Below are 22592 nucleotides of genomic sequence, written 5' to 3' on the forward strand. Positions count from 1 at the left end.
TTTGCCCACATTCCGGGTTCAATCCCTGGCATCTCCCAAAAAAGCTCCAAGGCAGGAGAGTCCACCACCTTCCAAAGGAGTCCATTCCACTGTCAAACAGCTCTTACTGTCAGAAAGTTCTTCCTGATGTTTAGTTGGAATCTCCTTTCTTGTGATTTGAAGCCGTTGGTACTGGTCCTAATCTACAGAGCAGAAGGAAACAAGCTTACTCCATCCTCCATATGACAGGCCTTTAGATATTTGAAGATGACTATCATATCTCATCTCAGCCTCTTCTTTACCAGGCTAAACTTCCTGTACCCAATTCCCTCAACTAGGCTGGGTATACAGCACACCTTTAAAGCACCCTCCCATAGAATCTTGTGAACTGTTGTTGTTGTTGTTGTTGTTTAGTCGTTTAGTCGTGTCCGACTCTTCGTGACCCCATGGACCAGAGCACGCCAGGCACGCCTGTCTTCCACTGCCTCTCGCAGCCTGGCCAGACTCATGTTCATAGCCTCGAGAACACTGTCCAACCGTCTCGTCCTCTGTCGTCCCCTTCTCCTTGTGCCCTCAATCCTTCCCAACATCAGGGTCTTTTCCAGGGAGTCTTCTCTTCTCATGAGGTGGCCAAAGTATTGGAGCCTCAGCTTCACAATCTGTCCTTCCAGTGAGCACTCAGGGCTAATTTCCTTAAGAATGGATGCATTTGATCCATTCATTTGATCCATCCATTGTTTGTTCCATCCATTGTGAACTGTAGCTTACCCCTAACAAACTTCCTTGGAGCTTTTAAAGCAGTGGTTGGATGGCCATCTGTCATGGATGCTTTTACTAGAGATTCCTGCATTGCAGGGGGTTGAACTAGATGACTCTCAGGGTCCCTTCCAACTCTACAATTCTTTAATTCTGTGATTCAAAGCTGCCTAAGTGTTTGAGGCCAGGTTCCTGTGTAAATACTAGGAAAGAATATCTACAAACATCATTTCCCTCCCCTCTCATGTTTGTGTTCCCCAACAGGGTGAGGATAACACAAAAGTGAATTGTCCTTTGAGGAATTAAAATGGAAACAGTGCCATAACAGCAACTTAGGAAACTCATAAGTAAGAGGATATTGGACTGATTGAAATGGACAATGAACACATTCTCTGCCGTACACTATTTTTCTATTAGATGCAGAAGGAGCAGTGGCAGCCTGAGGGTCCATTCATTATATATGTAACACTTCTGCAGTTGAATCGTTTTCACGCCAGCTGAACGATACTTTAGAGCTAGTTGTTTGCATCCCGTTTGCTGACTTCTAACATTAAAATGACTTTTGATGTAAAATGGGGGTGGGCAGGTAGCCGGTAGGAGGCAGGACCCAGACTCCACATTTTCAAGGTTGGAAAACTAGATGGGAAATTAAAAATGCTCACATGCACATGCTGCCATGAATTTTCAGACTTTCTCCTCTAGAAAACTGAATTAAGACACATTGCCGGAAAGGTACTGCTGAATTCACTCTCATGGCCTCAGAGGACTGGGACTGGCTACCCTGCAGGATGGCCTATGCATTGATCCTTGGTTGCCACCACCGCTGGGCAGCACCATAGCAATGAGAGCTCAATTTATGCCATTGAAGGGGAGCCATGAGGTGCCTGCAAAGATGCCTTTAGTGGTTCACATGGGCCAGTGACCACATCAGTAGAAGCCAGCTATCAGAGGACTCTGTGCAGATTCAACCATCGCATCTATACCTTGGATCCCCCTTTGCACGAGTTACCTGATTGCAGCGGTGGCCAAATTCAAAGCTTACTGACTGCAGTTTATTCACAACTTAATTGGCAGAACTTTCTTCAAAACAGAACAAAAACATCAAAGATGCATCCAACAAATTCTTGAAAAGAACTTTAAACAGGATTGAGATCAAAACTCTATCTCTCCCCTGTCCCAGACTCCTCCACAGCCTGAGGCCATGTGCTCCTGAAGAACTTCATTATTTACATCCTACTTCCACGGAGCCTGGGAACAAAGACTCCAACCCACCACCCTTCCAAGATGGCGAACTTGCAATTCAATAGCCTCCCATGTGATCTAAAGTTAAATACCTCATCAGAGCTACCAGAGAACAGTAACAGTTGATTATCAACCTGCCTAGGAGTTTAGAGAGCTCCTATTGTTTTTCTCACTGGTGAGAGCCAGTGTGGTGTAGTGGTTAAGAGCGGTAGTCTCGTAATCTGGGGAACCAGGTTCGCATCTCTGCTCCTCCACATGCAGCTGCTGGGTGACCTTGGGCCAGTCACACTTCTTTGAAGTCTCTCAGCCCCACTCACCTCACAGAGTGTTTGTGGTGGGGGAGGAAGGGAAAGGAGAATGTTAGCCGCTTTGAGACTCCTTCGGGTAGTGATAAAGCGGGATATCAAATCCAAACTCCTCTTTAGCTTCAATGACATCTCCCAGTTAAGCCCTTTCAGCAATACACATAGGCATTCTCCATTTCACTGCCAATTAAGCAATTATTCTTAACATAGCACTCCCAGAGCTGGTGTGCCAAGCAGACCTTGCCTGAGAAGGCCAACGCTTTTTCCACACTGGGTGACCCACCCCCCACGCAGATCCGATGCAGAAAGTGTTTGCTTACTAAACTTGCCTAATAAAATGCTTTCACAAATCCACTTTTGAATGCAGATATTGGGTCACCTTGTGGTGGCTTTTCCATCCCAAAAAAAGGTCACATGGACTAACTGCCCCTCTCGCTGTGCATCCATTATGCTTCCTTTGAGTGCGAAGCTTTCTTCATAAGACTCTGCTAGGAACAACCTAACATTAAGAAATCTGTTACCTGATGCAGAACTCTCATGTGTGGGATTCCTGGGACCTTTGGAGAAGAAGGAGATTTGTACAATTGACTACAGTCTTTGTTTTCTCTTGTTTTTGTCTTAAAAAAAACACACAGAAAAGATGAAACACACAAGTTACTTGTATTTCATGTAAATTTGGATAAAACATATGCGTTGCCAAAAATAACAGCAGGAGCTGGCAAGGAACTGTCGAGCAAAAGGGTGTCTGGCACAGAACAAAGAAGTAAAACTAGAACAAATACTAACACAGAGCGTAACCCACAAGGCTCCCTCGCTTACATAAAATAGGCATCTCTTCTGACCCATCAAGCTTTAAGATAGGGTTTGATTAAAAATTGAAGGTGACCGGGGGGGGGGGGATCTGCTTGTTAAGAGTAGCCTATTAAAATGGAGCTGGCAGATTCCTTCCAGGAGAAGTGCTAGTATGATGCCTTCAGCATCTTGATAAGAACGGCACAGTGCTGAGTGGTGTAGAACATTATAGCCTAGCCAGAGCTGTAAAATATAATTGGTGAGTCTTTATCTTTCTTCTTGGTGAGAAATTCTATACAGTGCCGGAGGAATGACAACAGAAATGATTCCCGTTAGTCTGCTAGGTTTGGGCCAAAAAATTCTCCTGGCCTAATTCCACAAGGGGTTTTGGGGGGTTATTTTTTAAAGTGTGTGTATGTGTGTAATGAGGCTAACCTAGGGTTTGGCCCTTGAAAGGTAAAAGGCAGGTCACCAAAGCCCTAGAGTGGGGTTGGGCTGTCTGAGCCATAAGTGTGGCTGAGCCACACAATCTCTCTCCCGCTCTGCTATTCCCGAATCCAGGGGAGTGTGCAGAAAAGCTTAAGAGATGACAGACAAGGAGACCGCAGCTTTTCGGCTGGGGAGCAGTTTGCTTTCCAAATCTTGGAAGTCAACTATGAAAACAGCCAGCGCAGAAATGTTGAGCTCGGCTGGGGCAAGCGGCTTCAGGATTGCCACCACGGTTGGCAAGAGATGTGACATGATGTCACCCTAACTACTATGTCTGTTATTTGAAAGACAAAGAGCTTAATGGAAGTGAAAAAAGGGTTTGCGCCAGCCGAGCACTTTTCAGGAGAATATATTGGTAGGAGTGGGAAAACCAAGGGAATTGAAATGCCTGCAGACAGCGAAGGCAGTAGGAAAGCACCCTCGAACGAGAAAGAAAGAGCAGCAGAAATAGCCAGTGAGGCAGACAGAACAGAAGGTGTAGGCAGAGGAAGGGGGGAATAAGCAAGGAATAGACATATATATTATTATTTTGGCTTACTGAAATGTCAAGCGGTGGTCTAGTTGTCTTGCTGAGGCGGAGTTTGGACATGTGCGCCCATCACTTGATAATGATTATAATATCAAGAATTGCCTCATCTATGCCACACTTTCAACATAAAGTTCCCAGGGCAGTTTACAAAACATAATGTCATTAAAAAAAGAAAGTATTAATTGCCAAAATAATAATGAATCATCAATTTAAGAGCAGCATTTGAGTAGCAGCTTTTTAAAAGGCTTTGTGAAACAAAAAGTGTCTTAGTCAGAACAGGAAGAATAACACAACAAGCCACCAGGAGAGAGGAATATTAAAGGTGGGACAACGAAGGAGGCCTTCTCTCTCTCTCTCTCTCTCTCTTGTCTTCCCATACCTCTTATCAGATTATGGGGGCTACCCTAAGGCAAACTTCCATAAATGACCTCATTACACAGATTGATTTGTGCATCACATATAAAGCACCACAGGCAGAGCTTTTAATTCATTTCCTCTCACCTCACCCAAAACACAGGATCAATGGACACAGTTCACATCAGAGGTGAGTGAGTTTAGGGCAGCCCATCCAGCTCTGTTGCACTGGATCAGGGCACTGCAACTATGAGGTAGTGAACTGAACAAAATGGAAATCAAGAGGCGGATTGGGGAATTTTGGCCTCGCGTAGGGCGCCACTGAAATCTGAAAAACCAAAGTCCGCTCCTGTTCACGTGCTCAGCCATGATACAGTAATGAAGCAATGAGGTGTGATGTGCAGGCATGTGAGAATCAGCCATTATTGTTGTTATACCCATTGGCAGATACCTATCATTTTGATAATTGTGCAGTCATTAAAAAAAGATAAGAGGAAACCAGTTTGTTTACTGCTGCTTCTATTTTTTTTTAAAAGATCACCTACACATACTAGTGCTTTTAAACCTACCACATGCCTGTGAGGATGTCTGAATTTCTATTCAAGGACCATATTTCCTGAGATAAAGATGAAATGTTAAAATGGTTAGTATACATACACATCTGATATTTCCTTAACAAGAGAAAGATAAAACAGTGTGTAAGTGGGTCATAACATATTTTCATACGCTTGAACTTTAAGGGGAAATGAATATAAAGCTCACATTTCAGTGCCTATTTGAGCATCCTGGGACAATTGATTAGTTGATAATGAGTGTCTGTCATCAAGTAATAAATCATACAAGCAGGAAGTGATAAAAGAAAGGCTTTCTTGTCTGCTGACAGACATTTGTGGTGAAAGCTCAAGTATTTCTCTTCAGTTCAAAGGAGGGAAAGTCCTCTCTGTTAACTCTCTTCCCAAAGTGCTATAGTATTTCCCTAGGAGAATGGTTTTGTGAATGGTAAAGATATCCCACCCTCCACCCCCAGCTTCTTAATGAAAGAAGGCTTAGTGGTTTTGACATCTACTGGGGTTTTGTTGATTTACACTCACCAAGAAACTGACCCAAGCAAATTGGAAAAGATACCAAACGCATTCTGAAAGCCTCAACTCTTGAGAATAAAATGAATGTTGCCAACCACCTGCCAACTAGAATTTAGATTTGAAAAATACACTTAAAGAAAAATCAGAGGACAGAACTGCTCCAAGACGTTTTGATGCTATTAGACAGAAAATAAAAATTGTGTCCCCAGTGATGATAGTCAAATAATAAACTGAGTAATGAACTCTGTCCCCTTAAAGGTACTCCCAAGATCTGCAGTCTGAGGTGGGCTGCCTCACCCCATGAAATGGTAGGGCCAGCCCTGGAAAGGAGTGCAGAATCCTGTAAGTATTCTGATAACAATCCAAAAAGAATGTTTTATTTTATGAAAAAAATAAAAATGGAAGCAGCAGAGATTGCTTTATAAGGTTATTTTTGGTTTATTATCCCATGCAATATGTAGGATAAAGCTACTGCCTACCGGGGCTCTCAGTGTCCATGGCGATGCAGATTGCTCCCAGAGAGGCTTACAAATGAATAAAAATAGCACAGTCCCTGTCCTACACCAACAGGCGCCATATCAGGAACACAGACTTGGGGCATATCTACAACGCAGACTGAAAGTGTCTAACAACCACTCACCTGAAGCAATTCTGGAAACTGTGGGGAGAACTGGGGATTTTCAAGAAAGAATTCTAAAGATTCTCTCTGCTTCCCATGATACTTTGGGGGGAAGCCATGATAGAGTGGTAAAAGAACACAGGGTGCATTTGTCCTGTAGATGTGTTTTGAGTCAGAAGAGGGAAATGACAACAAGAGAGTTCCAATGGGAAAGCCTAAAATACTTGTTTGTTGCATTATTCTCATTTAGCGAATCTAGTTGGGAGTTTTAACACTTGATCTTCTAATCATGTTCATAACGTGACTCTAATCCAATTAAGTGATTTCTTTAGCGCTGCCAGAACTCAAGTGATATTTGGGGGAGTCTTGGAAGCATGCGGACAATTCCGTCTGTTTTGAAGTACTTGTGCATTTCCAGATGTGAAGTTGGGGGCATGTGGTGTATGGCGTCCTCTCTGGAGATTTGTAAGTACTCAAACAAGCAAAGCCATAATGACAGAATGATTAGACAGGTTTAGCAAGAAAAGAATTGCTTGAGACGCCCAGGAATGAGGCTACAACCACACACAGTAAGGGAAAACATCTTTATTATATGCCCATCACACGCACGCACACACACGGAGATGTGGAGAGACAATGTTCTTAAACTTACATTTTGTCGATAACTTCTGGTGCAACTTTAGAAAAGGTAAAAAAAAAAAAAAGGACTAAAAGAGGGACTGAAAAAATAGTGTGGTAAATTAAATGAAAGAAGGATTTTTCCAAATTTTGTTCCATATCTACTTCTTGTGTTAATTCTGATCAGATGTAAATCAGCCGTAAAAATAACCCAAATGCACATTTCTGAGGCATTCTAATCCAGTGTTTGCCCACTCTGAGCTTGCAGGCTGCAGTACTAAAAAGGAAAGTTCAGAGGACGTGGTGAAAACTGTGTTTGGAGTTTCAGCCGTACTTTGCTTTCTCTGTAGCTAGAGCCAGCCTTCGGATGTTTGCTATGCAACCAGCTGCTGCTTCCTGAAGCGTTTCGTCCGTAGAGCCTGCCATACCCAGCAGAAGCTTGTTAAAAAATAACAACATGCAAGAGAAAGAAAAATGAAATGAGAAGGAGCTCCAAACCAAAACCATTATACCGAAAATAAATTATTTTAAAATAACATGCCTAGAGAAACATATCCAGTAATGAATGAAAATAGCCATATGTTCTGCAGCTCTGGAATGGAGTTTCCAAGGCTGGATTCTCAAAAGAATCCATCCACAGAACGAAAAGTGGCCAAAAGGATAACAGAGTTCCAAAACGGGCTAAACAGATGTATTTAAGATAAGCATATCAATGGTTGTTAGGCAGAAAACACAGGCTATTTCTCAGAAAGGTTGTTTGAAGTAAAGAGTGACCACCCTCATTAAATGTCATGATTGAAGCATCCAGATATTGTCACTGGTCACAGAATGGATTTGGGGTGAGATAATCCATTAACATGACCCAGTGTGACTGCTCTTATGTTTGTTCCACAAAATTATTCACAAAGATAAAACTGATTCCAGGGTCAGAGTCTTCCAACAGCTGAATTTTATTGCCATGCCATGCATCACTTTTTCCTAAGTGGAGATAAATTTTCACTTAGGAAAACAATTTTGTTATGCATGTATCGTGACATGTTATTTTCTGCTGAAGGCACACAGATGGGGTAGCCAGTACAGAAAGGGGCTGTCAAATTCTGTGTACCCATATCAGAAAACAACTCACGTCTGCATGGGCTTTAACTGCTGTGTAGGCAAAAGCTCAGTAGAATGTGGAGTGCCCATAAGGGTAGAAATGAGATGTGATGCTCAACAAAAGGCTGACACTAAAACGCTGCCCTGCCCCAGCTCCACATCACTGGCTGCTGATGGTGGGGATGCAGAAATATGAGGAAACAGGAAGGTTAAGTCTGTTGTTAATTATTATTTAATTATTATTACTATTGTATTAGACTTGTTAGTTGCTTGCTACCCAATGTCTCCAAGTGACTTATAACGCATTATGTTACATTATGTTAAATGTTAGGGGGTGGGGGTGGGAATTCAAGATGGGATTGTTCTTTTCAGCAGAAACCTAAAACCTTTAAGCTCATAGATGCTTAGGATAGTAAATGCCAACCACTGCATTGGTGAATTTCCCTAAAACTTGATGTTATACAGTCAATGGAAAAAATATTAGTCGGTTTTGCAGGTGCAAACATTCAGGGTTGTGATTTCAGATAAATTCTTTTAAAAACTGTGGCCTGTCATCAATTTTCTGACAACCAACAGCCCAATTTTTCTTTTACGGTGTGATCAGCCAAATCCAGCTCCCCGCCCCCCGCTGCCCATGGAAATACTCTTAGTACAGAATCAACCACATGGCAGCATGCCTACTTAAAATCTATGCTCTCCACCAATAAAAGGTTGTTCCCGGTCTCTGTTGCAATTTTGCGGCAGCTAGCCTGTGACACAACTGCTTAAACATTTATCTTAAAGGAGCTACACAGAACTTCACATTTTGAAAAGCTTCCCAAACTTTTAATGTAGCCTCGGGTATTTTGAAGTCACATAGCCTTAATTAAAACCCTTTTTCTTCTCAGCCTGCAGCCCTGAGTATTTTGAATCCACCCAAACAACACTGAATCAAACCACAAAAAAATCTGTTATCACTCAGCCCTTGTGCATAGTTTTCATACAGCTCCAGTATTACATAAAATTATGAACTGCTGAATATAAAAGCAGAAATTGAACACAGACTTAAGACCTGTATTCTACCTTTCACTAACCTTCCAGTGGTTGGGAAACACGGATCACAGCTGCACACATATGGTACATGCTTATGCAGATCAAAGCATTTCATACTTCAGGAAGTATTTGTGTTAGACTAATGCACTGAATAAGCATCTTGCCAGTCACCCCTCACCCTCTGACCTCTCAATGTAACTTGTAAAAACATTCCATTTTCTTGCATGAATTCCATTTAAAAATAAAATAAAAAAATACTAAGTTTCTACATATTGAGCACAAAATCCACAGAATCACATAACTCCCAAGGTATGATTTTGCAACATGGTCAGCGACTACACCAACTCAGAAGAGCAAAAGCAGGATTTTGCCTTAATCCAAAGCACCATTTGCAGACTATCCTATATAATTAAAAGACACGGTGCATTTATATAAATTTAATAAATAAAATAAAATTAGAGTCTGTTACCAGGGTGTAGCACCTATATTGCAACACCTATGTGAGTTCACAGACAAGGCCAACACACTCAGCAGAGAAGTCATTGCATATTGCTAATGTGAGACTAAAAGAGCAGCACTTGGGGACAGTGTTATAGCACATGGGGCACCAGCAAATGATCACACAGCTCTGCCTACAGGCCGAGAGTTCAATCAAATATTCCACTTGCTCTATAGACAAACTGGCCCTGTCTATTCCAGTGCACTTGGTTTATACACCAACTGAACGTTCTTGCTCTCAGCCTCAAGGGAAATACTGCCACATTGTGGCTTGGGAAAGAATTTTTATATAAGCAGATGCCCCATAATCACTAGGAAATCTGTTTACGCAAGAATTCCTTTCCGATCCACAACATGCTAATAATATCTTGCTGAAAGCAAGAATACCTAGTGTCTGATTTTCAGAGAGGAGGCCATCGGCAGACAATCGGTTTACCTGGTAATTACCAAGTGATACATTTAACGCCTGCTTCTTGGGAGAAAAGCAATGACAAACCTAGACAGCATCTTAAAAAGCAGAGACATCACCTTGCCAACAAAGGTCCGTATAGTTAAAGCTAAGGTTTTTCCCAGTAGTGATGTATGGAAGTGAGAACTGGACCATAGAGAAGGCTGATTGCCGAAGAATTGATGCTTTTGAATTATGCTGCTGGGGGAGACTCTTGAGAGTCCCATGGACTGCAAGAAGATCAAACCTCTCCATTCTGAAGGAAATCAGCCCTGAGTGCTCACTGGAAGGACAGATCGTGAAGCTGAGACTCCAATACTTTGGCCACCTCATGAGAAGAGAAGACTCCCTGGAAAAGACCCTGATGTTGGGAAAGATTGAGGGCACAAGGAGAAGGGGATGACAGAGGACGAGATGGCTGGACATTGTTCTCGAAGCTACCAGCATGAGTTTGACCAAACTGCGGGAGGCAGTGGAAGACAGGAGTGCCCAGCGTGCTCTGATCCATGGGGTCACGAAGAGTCGGACACGACTAAACGACTAAACAAAAACAACAACACATTTAACACATGCCGGGTTTCATTATCTGTTGATGGGCACGGCTTGCATTAGAGGAAAATGCACTTCTTAAATACAATGGAGTGCTGTGACTGAAAAGTGATCTGTGACATGTCTGCACAGTATGACAACTGTTGGCATACCTTACGAATGAACACTATGGTGTGAAAATTAGTCTGCAAATCATGCTTCTGTGGACCCATTCAAAGGGCTGCTAATTTCTGTAACAGTTATAAAAAATTAAAATTAACGTACAGTGGTACCTCTAGTTACGAATTTAATTCGTTCCGGAGGTCCGTTCTTAACCTGAAACTGTTCTTAACTAGAAGTGTGCTTTTGCTCAGTGGCGTAGCGTGGGGGGTGCAGGGGGGGCCGGCCGCACCGGGCGCAACATCTGCGGTTAGGGCAAATCCATGGGTTAGGGGGCGCAAATCCACGGGTTAGGGGGCGCAAATCCACGGGTTAGGGGGCGCAAATTACTTGCCTTGCCCCGGGTGCTGACAACCCATGCTACGCCACTGCTTTTGCTAATGGGTCCTCTTGCTGCCGCTGCACCGCCAGCACATGATTTCCGTTCTCATCCTGGGGCAAAGTTCTCAACTCAAGGTAACTCTTCCAGGTTAGCTGAGTTTGTAACCTGAGGCGTTTGTAACTCGAGGTACCACTGTAGTCCCAAAGTTAGGGCCCAACTTAGATGACAGGTAGACAACTGGAACTTCTGTCACTGACATCAATGAACAGGGGAGAAGACTCTGATGTTTCTGTGCTTTATCAATTAATAGCAAAGGCATAGCGCTTGCCTAGGAAATGACTGCATTGCTCAGCTCTCTTTCTCTATATCCTTTGTGTTTACTGATGTGCTTTCCACCACAAAACTCCTAAAATGTCACCCTCTATTTATGTTTCTTTCCACGAACTGCAATTCTGATCAACTCTAATTGCAACATGTTCCCTCAGGCATGCAGCAATTTTCCTGCAAACCTTGCAGATGAGTTAAAGGCAGAAGTATTCCATGTGCCTGATTCAAAACCAAAAATATGCATGCACATAGTGTACATAGGGTGGTTTCAATAAAGCCTTAAGTATGGCATTTTGAAAAATAGGCTATTTACAATTATATCCTGCATGTTCACAGCAGATCTTCTGCCTTCCTCAGTGATGAAATAATTTTCACAGTAGAAGTCCTTTGGATGATTTTGACTTGGTAACCAATTCATTAAACCAGATTCCTATGACTAAAACAGCATTTGTGAGTGCCTCTTCCCAGGGAAGTCCCTCTAAAACTATTGCTTTATCCTTTGTTTCTTTCATGATTCTTTACCTTCTGGAGCCACTTCACATCTGTGTGTGTGTGTGTCTGCACGCGCTTTAAGATGTTTTAAGTCTGCACCTAAAAATATAAAACATGGGCATGACAAATTTGTGTATCCTTACACTTGGCAGGCTTCCTGTTCTAATGAGGCTGTGAGTCACAATTCCCACTAGCATAGTCATCATACGATCAGTTCCATTATACTGGCATATAATTGATAGTTTTAAAAAGACATTTCATAAAAAGTCTCACTGAGAACATAAACCGCAAGATGGCATTCGGTTTGTTTGCGACAGTATGGCCACAGGCAATACCATGCAAACATAAGAGCAACTCTGCCATTTTTTGTAAGTCTGGCAAAATAAACAAACAAGAGTTTCATTAAAAATAAATAAATCTTGGGCTGATTCATTTAGATTCTACAAACATGCTCCACACACATGCATACAAGAATGCGTATTTTTGTTTAAATGCATACAAACCTCATGTGCTTTGGGGGAAATGCATACCAAAATACTGTTAATTGTAGTGTGTGTGTGTGTGTGTGTGTGTGTGTGTGTGTGTGTTTAAAACAGATTGGGGCTGAGGCAGGGCAGAACAGACTTACAAATACACACTGAAAAAAGACTGATCCATTCCTACATCAGAAGTGCAAAGGCAGTAGCTGAACCACATGTGGGGAGGTGTCTATGTGGGCCCAACTTTCTCAAGAGGTCCATTGCCAAAGAAGCTTTCAAAATCAAACTTCGAATGTTTTTGGGAAAATGTGTTTTACCCTTCTTGGAAATAAACTGCAATCATACCTAGTAATAGAGAGCAACATAAATACTGATCTTAGCTTGCAATATATTTATTTAACTTAATGTCATCATGGCTGCTTCATTTCACTATCACAATGGCAGGCTATTGTTTCTACGTGATGCTAGAAATTACTGGTGACACTTTTCTATTCCAGTTTAGTGCTTTGCTTCTTCCACATACTATTTTATGAAACAATGTCAGATTCCTTGCACTGTGATCTTCTAATTAGCAAAAGGAGAGGAATAGTAGCCACTCTCCAAAAGAATATTTTACATGATTTTTATAATACAACATAAAAAGAAAATATTGTCTTGAACTAAAACATATGGCGGAAACACATCCAAAAAAGTATCAGTCTAGATGCAGCCAACGTTTTGCTTTCAACACTGGATCAGAGACTGGAAACATTTGAGGCACCCAGGTTTGTGTGTTGTTTTACACATGTAATTTGCCTCTGTGAAAAAAAGGCTTCCTGTTTGATTAAATGATAAATAATACAACATGTGGTACAATCCAAAAATAATTAGGGTGAAAACTCAGTTGCCATTTCATTGCTACTTAAATCCAGAGCTTCTTTCTGCTTCCAGATGAACGAAAGGGTAACACAATATTTGGAACGCACACACTGCCGAAAGAGAACTTGGCCTCTGATACTGTGGCCGAAAGTGAACAGATTCCAGCTGAAAATGGACACTGGGAAATTCCCTTTTGGACTGAAACCTAACTATTGGCATGCCATCAGAGGGTGCATTAAGCCAAGATGCTCACTAAGCCCTTACCCCAGAACAAACAGGAGATGTCAGAAGGTGGATCCAGGGGGCTGACTGCCTTCTTTTCAACTCTTTCTTAGGAACACTTATGGTAAGGCGTCTCCTGGTGTACCAATGGCCCATCTAGTCCAGCATCCTGTTCTGACAGTGGCCAACCAGATGTCTATGGGAAGCCCAAAAGGAGGACTTGAGCATGACACCACTCTCCCTCTCTTTTGGTTTCCAGCAGTTTGTATTCAAGAAGCATACCAGCTCTGACAGTTGGTAGGCAGAACATAACCCTCGCAGCTAATAGTGGCCTTTTCCTCCATGATTGTCTAATCCTCTCTTAAAGCCATCTCGGTTGGTGGCTATCACTGACCCTTGTGGGAGCGAATTCCACCGTTTCACTATGCATTATGTGAAGACGTGTGGTGGAGTCTGCCCCTTTTATTAATTTGAGTTTGCTGGACTCCATGCCCTCTTTTTATTGGACTCTATTTTTGTTGGATTCTATCTGCCTGCAATTTGGCAGGCTTAATCCAATCTGGAGGGGCTCCTATACCTGTAAATTTCACCCACTTTGGCAAAAGAGGGGAAAGTAACATCAGATTTTAAATTATCCATTACAGTGAACTTTTATACAGAGTTGTTCAGAACCCAAAACACAGACTGAAGTGGAAAGAGCACAGAGTGACCCAGAAACACACAGTATCAGAATCTGTAAAAACATACAATTACAAGGGGACTCTTGGAACTTGTGAATGCCTCTTCCTCATATAGGTAGGTTTTAGATGTGTACTACAGATTTAAAACCAGAATAATTTTAACCTTCATAGGTAAAAATATCATTTGTATTTAGTGAACGTCTTTTAAGTGTGGGGAGCCACTTTAATTTAAAAAAGCAGAAATATGTGCTGTCCTTAGGAAAGAATAACAATTACTCCTTTTTTCATCCTTAGCATAGGACCAGAGGGATTAAAATTACAAGATGGTGGGGGAAGCTTATAAATGTTGCTTAGCATGCTTTAAAGTTCCTGAGAGTATAAACCTAGAAAACAAGAAAGCTAGTTAACTGAAAGTTACTCTTACGGGTGACCCACATTGATAATTACAATGCGTCAGCTTGGCTCCACGAAACCATTGTTAGCACATCATCTGTTATCACTATGTGAACACAGTAACTGTCAGCTTAATGCAAGATTAATAAATGTTTATGCATTGCCTGGAATTTCAGCTGATGTTTTACAATGGTGTTTGCACGAGGAACATGGCAGAAACAACGACAGAGCAATGGTGGGTGGTCCCTATGGAAATAGGCAATAGTTAGTGGATATGCAGACTTTGAAACCTATTTTTGAAAGAAGTTAAAGGATTTGGATCAGTCCAAACTGGTTACAGTGAGGTATTATCCAAAACTGTGAACACACCACTGGGCAAGAATTAACTGTAGATAACTGCAATTAGTAGGGGGATCTAATCCTGTGGCAAATGCTATAATAATCTGACATATGGATATGGGCTGGAATCCAAAGTGGTGTGTGTGTGTGTGTGAGAGAGAGAGAGAGAGAGAGAGAGAGAGAGAGAGAGAGAAACAGGGAGTTCCTGATTGCAATCTGCCCCCACCCTTGGAAAACTGCTATTGAAAATCAGGATGTCCTAAGAATGGGCTTCCAAATAGCATAACTTGTGGTCACGCAAGGTATTTGAGGGAAGTCCTAGTGTGCATGACAAAGCATTTGGGCATGTGCTTCTGGCTCTTTGAATCCAGGCCATGATCTTAGTTCAGCTGTATTCAAGCATATGTAAGCTGTATAAATAATTTTTGAGTCTTTGATGTGGCCACCAACACACAGAAGGACAAGGTTGGAGGTAGACAGAAATAAAGGAAGAATAGAAAATGTAGGAAAAGAACAAAAGGAGCAGAGGACAGGAGAAGCAAGAAAGAGCAGGAGATGCAGAATCGTTGGTGGAGGACAACAGGGTTTGGTGTGCAGTAACTTTATCCTGTTCATTGGTTTCCATGATTGCACATCCTTCCTCTTTCTCCACAGGTTAAGTGAATAGTCTTGGAGAAAAAGGAAGGGTAAGAATCTGCAATCAGAAAAGGGAATGAATGGGGGAACACCTGCTCTCTGACCAGGGAGCAAGAGGATCTAATGCAACAGGCAAACATGATCTCCCCAAATGTAGACCTTTCCTCTTATGTCAACAGAACTCCAGTTGCTCCACTAGCTTTTGTGGAGAACAGGGACAGGCTTATGAATAGGTAGTACATTAATAAGGAATCATATTTGGACTCTGGAAACAGTAAAGTATGGGGTGGGGATACATTACCCATCAACACTTGACAAAGTTCCCCATGATATTCTTGCAGAGAAGCTGGTAAAATGTGGGCTAGACAAGGTAACTGTTAGGTGGTTGAATGACCAAATGCAAAGAGTACTCACTAATGTTTCCTCATCATCCTGGAAAAAAGTGACAAGTGGGGTGTCACAGGGTTTTTTGTTGTTCAACATCTTTATGAATGACTTGGATGAAGGTATTTAGGGGGTGCTCATCAAATTTGCAGATGATATCAAACCGGAAGGGGTAGCCAATGTTGTTGAAGACAGGACCAAGAGGTCTCAGTAGACCACAAGCTTAACATAAGTCAACAGTGTGATGCAGCAGGGGGGGAAAGAGCTCATGCTATTTTAGGCTGCATCATCAGAAGTATAGTGTCCTGATCAAGGGAAGTAATATTGTCACTCTATTCTGCCTTGGTCAGATCACACCTGGAGTACTGTGTCCAGTTCTGGGCTCCACAATTTAAGAAGGGTATTGACAAGCTAGAATGTGTGCAGAGGAAGGTGACCAAGATTATCAAGCGTCTGGAAGCCTTGTGTGGAACAGTTGAGGGAGTTGGGTATGTTTAGCCTGAGTAAGAGGAGACTAAGAAGAGATACGATAGCCATCTTCAAATACCTAGAGGGCTGTCACGTGGAAAATGGAGCAAGCTTGTTTTCTCCTGTCCTGGAAGGTAGGACCTGAATGGCTTCAAGTCAAAAGAAAGGAGATTCCAACTAAACTTCAGGAGTAACTTCCTGACAGTAGGAGCTGTTCAACAGGGGAACAGGCTCCCATGAGAGGGAGTGGACTCTCTTCCTCAGAGGTTTTAAAGTAGTGGTTGGATGGCCATCTGTCATGGCTGCTTTACTGGAGACTCCTGTATTGGAGGGTTGAGGTAGATGGCCCTTGGGGTCCCTTCCAGCTCTACAGTTCTATGATTCTAGGATTGCAGAGCCTATCCCTTTCTTCAATACTGCACTATTTAGTTAGATTGAGAAGGGGAAAGGTCAGGCTGGAGACCCATTGAGTGGGGGGGGGGAGATGTTACCTGGCTAAGTATTCAACTGAAGTCCATTTTGAGAACCATTAGTCTACATCATTAAAATTAGAATGTTGGAGTCTATATACAACTCTAAGAGTTTTGGCTCAACATTTAGAAAAACTCAAATCACTGTAAACATTCAGAGAGTACAGAAAGTCTTATGGGATATAAAATTCATCCCTTGAAAAGCAATAGGAGTTTTGATAATCCAGAAAATATGAAGCCAAAGGTCTTATAGCATACTTTCACCTGAAGTGTTTTTTCAATTTTATGTTTATGCTATTGTATTTTGAGAGACGATTAACATACAAAGAAGGCACTTGAACTGACAGACAGGACAAAGTTCTTTGTGATAGATATATTACACACACACTTGCTTCCATTCAATGGAAACTCATTTTACTAAGATTAAAAGAGGAGCCAGGTGACTCACCATGTGTAATAGACATTAGGGGGAATGGATTTTGCCAGACTTGTTGCTTTTCTCCTCACTGTGTACATCTGCACAAGTCTCACCCATGGGACTCACTCTCTTCAACCATTGCCATATCCCCCTTTGCTTATCTTTTATCTGCCTTAGATTCTCTTTTCTATATTTATTTCAATTGCTTTATATTGTTAGCAGCCTGAATTTCCCTTTTCCTATATATTAATGTAAGGTAAGCGGAGTTCTTCTTTTCCAAGTCCTAGCTTTCTGCTAGCATTTTATTACCTTGACTACTTTTCCAGTCTGTATTTAAAAGAGATATCTAAAGACTGCATAAAGTTCAGAGTACAGAGCTAAAATATTCAATAACACCACAAAGACTCTTTCTCAATGGGTTTAAATCAAAAACAGAAGTGTAAGCAGATGGATATGTGTTGTTCACTAGCATCCTGGCAAGGTGGCCCAACAGATAGCTCCGTTAACCAAAACTTGACATAGTTATATATTAGGGGTATGCAATGACTGCATGATTCAGTATGGACTCCTATTCAGCACTCAAGAAAACAGCCTGGTTTGATCTGAAGTGTTTCAGATGTTGCCAAATTCAGCCTGGGTCAGAATCTGAATCCTGATTTCAAAAACCCAGTTTTGCAGACACTGTTCAAATAGCCAAATCACCCTTAAATTGCTTCCAAGGTCCCCAACTTCAGTTAAAGGCACTTCAAAGAGATGCTGCTTCACTCTGGTTTAGTTCAGGCTTCATTCAAATCTGCTGCAAGCCCCTATTTTATATGATATTTCCTCTCCAACATCACCAGTTAAGCTAAACTTGGGGAAGCTTTATCCAATGTGCCACTCTGAAGAAGTTCGTTCTATGGGAATGTGGAGTGGTGATAATGCAACTGTGGAATGTCTTCCCCAAATACACCCATCCTGCTGGTTCTCTGTTGAGTTTAGAAGGCTTGTTCAGCTTCATTTGCTCTAATAAACGGTCAAAGAATAAACAGGGTTATTTGGTCCCCCACACTCCTTTATACACAGGATCTAGGCAGATCCACTTTCTGACAATAGTTTACTTTTCTGTGGGGTGTGTGTTTACAAAAAGTTATGTTGCTCGTAGCAGCTAGGATGCTACAATATTTTCTTTCTATCCTCTGCAATTTACATGCCATGGTGTAATTGTCTTTTTATACCAGTGCACTGCTAAATGTGCATCAAGCATTCTGACCCCTACGGATAGGGTTTCGACAGGTCCAAACAAATGAAGTACTGCATTTGGACATGGAAGACCAAAGTTCAAATCTCGGCTCAGCCTTGGGTTCACTGGGTAGCCCTGACCACGGCATAATCTCTCAAGCATAAGGAGCTTATGGGAAAGGAGTACGACAAGGCTGTATATTGTCTCCCTGCTTATTTAACTTACATGCAGAATTCATCATGCGAAAGGCTGAGCTGGATGAATCCCTAGCCAGAATTAAGATTGCCGGAAGAAATATCAACAACTTCAGATATGCAGATGACAGAACATTGATGGCAGAAAGTGAGGAGGAATTAAAGAACCTTTTAATGAGGGTGAAAGAGGAGAGCGCAAAATATGGTTTGAAGCTCAGCATCAAAAAAATGAAGATCATGGCCACTGGTTCCATCACCTCCTGGCAAATAGAAGGGGAAGAAATGGAGGCAGTGAGAGATTTTACTTTCTTGGGCTCCATGATCACTGCAGATGGTGACAGCTGCCACGAAATTAAAAGACGCCTGCTTCTTGGGAGAAGGGCAATGACAGGCCTAGACAGCATCTTAAAAAGCAGAGACATCACCTTGCCGACAATGGTCCTTATAGTTAAAGCCATGGTTTTCCCAGTAGTGATGTATGGAAGTGAGAGCTGGACCATAAAGAAGGCTGATCGCCAAAGAATTGATTCTTTTGAATTATAGTGCTGGAGGAGACTCTTGAGAGTCCCATGGACTGCAAGAAGATCAAACGTATCCATTCTTAAGGAAATCAGCCCTGAGTGCTCACTGGAAGGACAGATCCTGAAGCTGAGGCTCCAATACATGAGAAGAGAAGACTCCCTGGAAAAGACCCTGATGTTGGGAAAGATGGAGGGCGCAAGGAGAAGGGGACGACAGAGGACGAGATGGTTGGACAGTGTTCTCGAAGCTACAAACGTGAGTTTGACTAAACTGCGGGAGGCAGTGGAAAACAGGAGTACCTGGCGTGCTCTGGTCCATGGGGTCACGAAGACTCGGACACGACTAAACGACTAAACAACAACAACAGCAAAGCAGCTTATAGTGCCCCAAAAGAATGCATCCCTCTAAAATGGATATGCTTAATAAGAGGATAGGAGGAGGTCTACTGTATTAAACCAAAATGATTTTCAAAACCTCTGTACTGGGGCATAAAAGTGCAATTGTCAGAAGCCCAAGAATGTTTACCAATAACTAAGTCTCAGCCCCAGGGGAAATCAGCTTAGTTCATCTGATCTGCAGCTACAGTTCTGCTAGAGCTGGAGCTCTTTCAGACATTTTGTCTCTAAACATTACATTTTCTTAACTGCTTTTCAGTCTCTAAACTTGTACTTGTCTCAATCCAGAAGTTTATTTATATTTCCCTCAATCCAGCAATTGTTGGTTTTTAAGTGTGGGAGATCCAAATAGGAGCTTTCCTGCTCTAAAAAGCAGGAAAGCACATTTCTTTCAATGAAAGAAGAAACATATCCATGTGAAAGGAATGTGACAGTCCGCATGGCCGTGAGCTCCTCACAGGTGCTCAAGCTCAATGTGGGTCTCCATACTGACTGAGGATGTGTACAGGGCAAAAACATGTAAGTAACAAGTCTATTATGAAAATGTTGTGGCTGAAGTTCTGCTGCACGTACAACCTTCTCACCAAGACCACACACAGGAGAACTCATTCTTGTGGCTTGAGGAGAAGCAGAATTTGCACGGCATAAATTCGCGGGCTCTGGTGTCAGTCAAGAAGCAGAACTGTGCACATCGTTGATCGGCTTTCTTATTCACAAAGCCACTGCCCCCTACTTGTCAAAGCTCATTCAAAGTATAAAAAGGGCAGTGGTGGGGAGACCTTCAAAAATCAAGCACCATTTTTTAAATGTAACAATTGTGTACCTTTTGGAATTGGTGCCAGAGTTTTCTCTCTTCACCATCCCTTTTCCCTGTTGTGTCATTTCTTTTGGATTGAGAACCTGTAGGCAATGACTGTTCCCCACCGCACCCCCCAAAAAAATCTCTGGACAGTGATTAGAAAATTGTGGGGGCTTTAAAAATTATTATAAAAAATACATATTTATTTATTTATCATGCTCTATCATCACCATCACAGCTGTTGCTGCTGCTGTTGTTTTTCTGTTAATGTGACTGCTGATAATGATGGTGATGGTAATAATAATAATAATAATAATAATAATAATAATAATAATACCCCAACAGTTTGCAAATAAAACCCAAAACAGCAGACAGCCCTGAATGGAGGAAGAGGCAAGCAGGAAGATGGAGTCAGGACTCAATCCAGAAGTTTCAGTGCCTGACCATTTATCAATGCAAAGCTGCAATTCCATAAGGACTTGCAGGTGAAGCATAATAAGTGGGGTGAAGTAAATGTCAAATTAATATATTCTATACATTTCTGCAGGCCTAAGAGGATCAAAAACATTATTTGATATTTTTGCACACCTGTAGAGTAGATCTGAGTAGAAGCTTTCCAGTTTCCACCCTTAGGGCCCTATCCAGTCCTAAATTGTCCCACCAGCTGCTGGACTTCAGAACTTTTACAAGACTGAAGATTTTTTAAAGGTGCTGCATGACCTAGAGACTACAAATAGATATATAAGCTTCACCACTTGCTTGGAGCCTGCCAAGCAACCAGCCAACAAAGAAAGAACAAAGAATGAAGCGCATTCCTCTCCTCTGGAGCTACAAAGACATGAATGGAGACCTTGCTGTAAAAATGAGACTCCCCTCCTCTACCTGTTTTACTTCCATAAAAATAAATAGGTATAACAGCTGCTGCTTCCATATTAATGCACACAAATAACCAATCCCTGGTATGTTACGCAAAAATACATTGCTATGGCATCACTGAGGTGGCCATTATCTACTGGACTCTGCAAAAATGCTCCCAAGAATTGAAAAGACCCTCAAGTTCTAGAAAAGGGTATCCATACATGCACACAAATGTGGTGACCCCGGCGTGCGAGTTCAATAGTTACAAATTTTATCTAGTTAGTAAAATTAAACTTGCTGTTTTCAGGCAGAAATGTATCGTATTTTCAACGAATGCCAAAAAGGCTAGTCAAGAAGTCTGAAATACCATTTTTATTGTTATTTCTTATGTTCAGCTTCTGTGAATAGTTTCTTTTGCAAGGAAACTATTTTCGCTTCGCTCAATGCCAAAAGTAATAACCTGGCACCCTGCCTCCGTGTGCTAAGCCCAGTATCTGCCAGTTATAAGAAACTCATTTTATTAACTGTACATATAACTTTTTAAAAAATATATATATGATAGTACTATTTACAAACAGTGTTCCCCCAGGAGGTCTTCTTCTAGCTTTTTCAAATTAAAGGGACCCTAGCCAGGATTCAAAGCTATTTCAAGTACAAATCAGGGGTTCTGTCATCTGCCTTCACTAAATGCCACTTATGTAGAACAGGGAACTTTCCAGAGTTGCATGAGAGGCAACACAAGGAGATCCATAGGACGGAAAATCAGTGACCCCTCTGTGCACGCATGAAGAATGCTTTCCACTCATGCAAAGGGCCCTTTGGATCCCAGCCTGACTTTTCAACAAAGTCTCCTAAACCGAAATTTGCCTTAAGACAATTGCAAGAAGCTGCTCAGTGTATTTCTGTGGTTTAGAAACGATGCCAAGTCGGAAGGAAAGGACATTCCCTGCATTCTCTCAAGCAAGATAAATACAGAAGAGAAACCTAGATGAAAGATGGAACTGTTATCTACGGCCTGTGCCAGATTCTTTGGCTTTTTGGCAAATCCTCTTAAAGTTGGAAGACTCGCCGAGAGCAGCAACCTTTTCCATTAAAATGAGCAGTATATATTTGGGTTTAGCCTACCTTGTTTATATATTCCGAACCTTCAAAACTGTCTTATTTAAAAACGTTTTAATGATTCCTTCTGCACAAATTGGCTACAGCTCCATTTATTTGAAATGGCTCATTTATCACCAAAAGGGCTGCAGGGCTCTGCTTCTGTTGAACTGCTCCAATAAACCTACAGCTTGGTGGGACAGGCTTCTTTTTATAAGACTAAAAGATATTCAGAACATGCCAAGATAAGGGTGCCAATTTCCAAATTTGTTGTCCAAAGGTTCCTAAATTAGAAACGTACCAAAGCAGAGACTAAAGAAGGTAATGATAAGCTCATCTCAGGGGTTGTTACCGTCTCTTGCCTGGGATTAGACTGACAATGGGTCTTCGCCCGAGTTGCTGTGGTTGCCGAACACTTGATGATTAGCAGCTGAATGTGTGAACTGACTTCACCACTGAAAGGCAGGATT

General features: G+C 41.8%; 1 protein-coding gene across 1 annotated transcript in view; it reads right to left on the minus strand.

Annotated features, from left to right (window-relative positions):
• ODAD2 (outer dynein arm docking complex subunit 2) overlaps nucleotides 1-22592 on the minus strand; it is a 158348-nt gene that overhangs the window by 71847 nt on the left and 63909 nt on the right. The window contains exons 20-23 of the mRNA XM_083580125.1: nucleotides 7095-7203; nucleotides 6800-6824; nucleotides 6169-6301; nucleotides 2804-2899 (exon numbers count right to left, since the gene is read on the minus strand). Coding sequence (XP_083436251.1) covers nucleotides 2804-2899; nucleotides 6169-6301; nucleotides 6800-6824; nucleotides 7095-7203 — 363 coding nt within the window. The remainder of the gene's footprint in view (nucleotides 1-2803; nucleotides 2900-6168; nucleotides 6302-6799; nucleotides 6825-7094; nucleotides 7204-22592) is intronic.

The sequence above is a fragment of the Podarcis filfolensis genome (assembly GCF_964270895.1).
Source record: "Podarcis filfolensis genome assembly, chromosome: 12".
Classification (NCBI taxonomy): Eukaryota; Metazoa; Chordata; class Lepidosauria; order Squamata; family Lacertidae; genus Podarcis; species Podarcis filfolensis.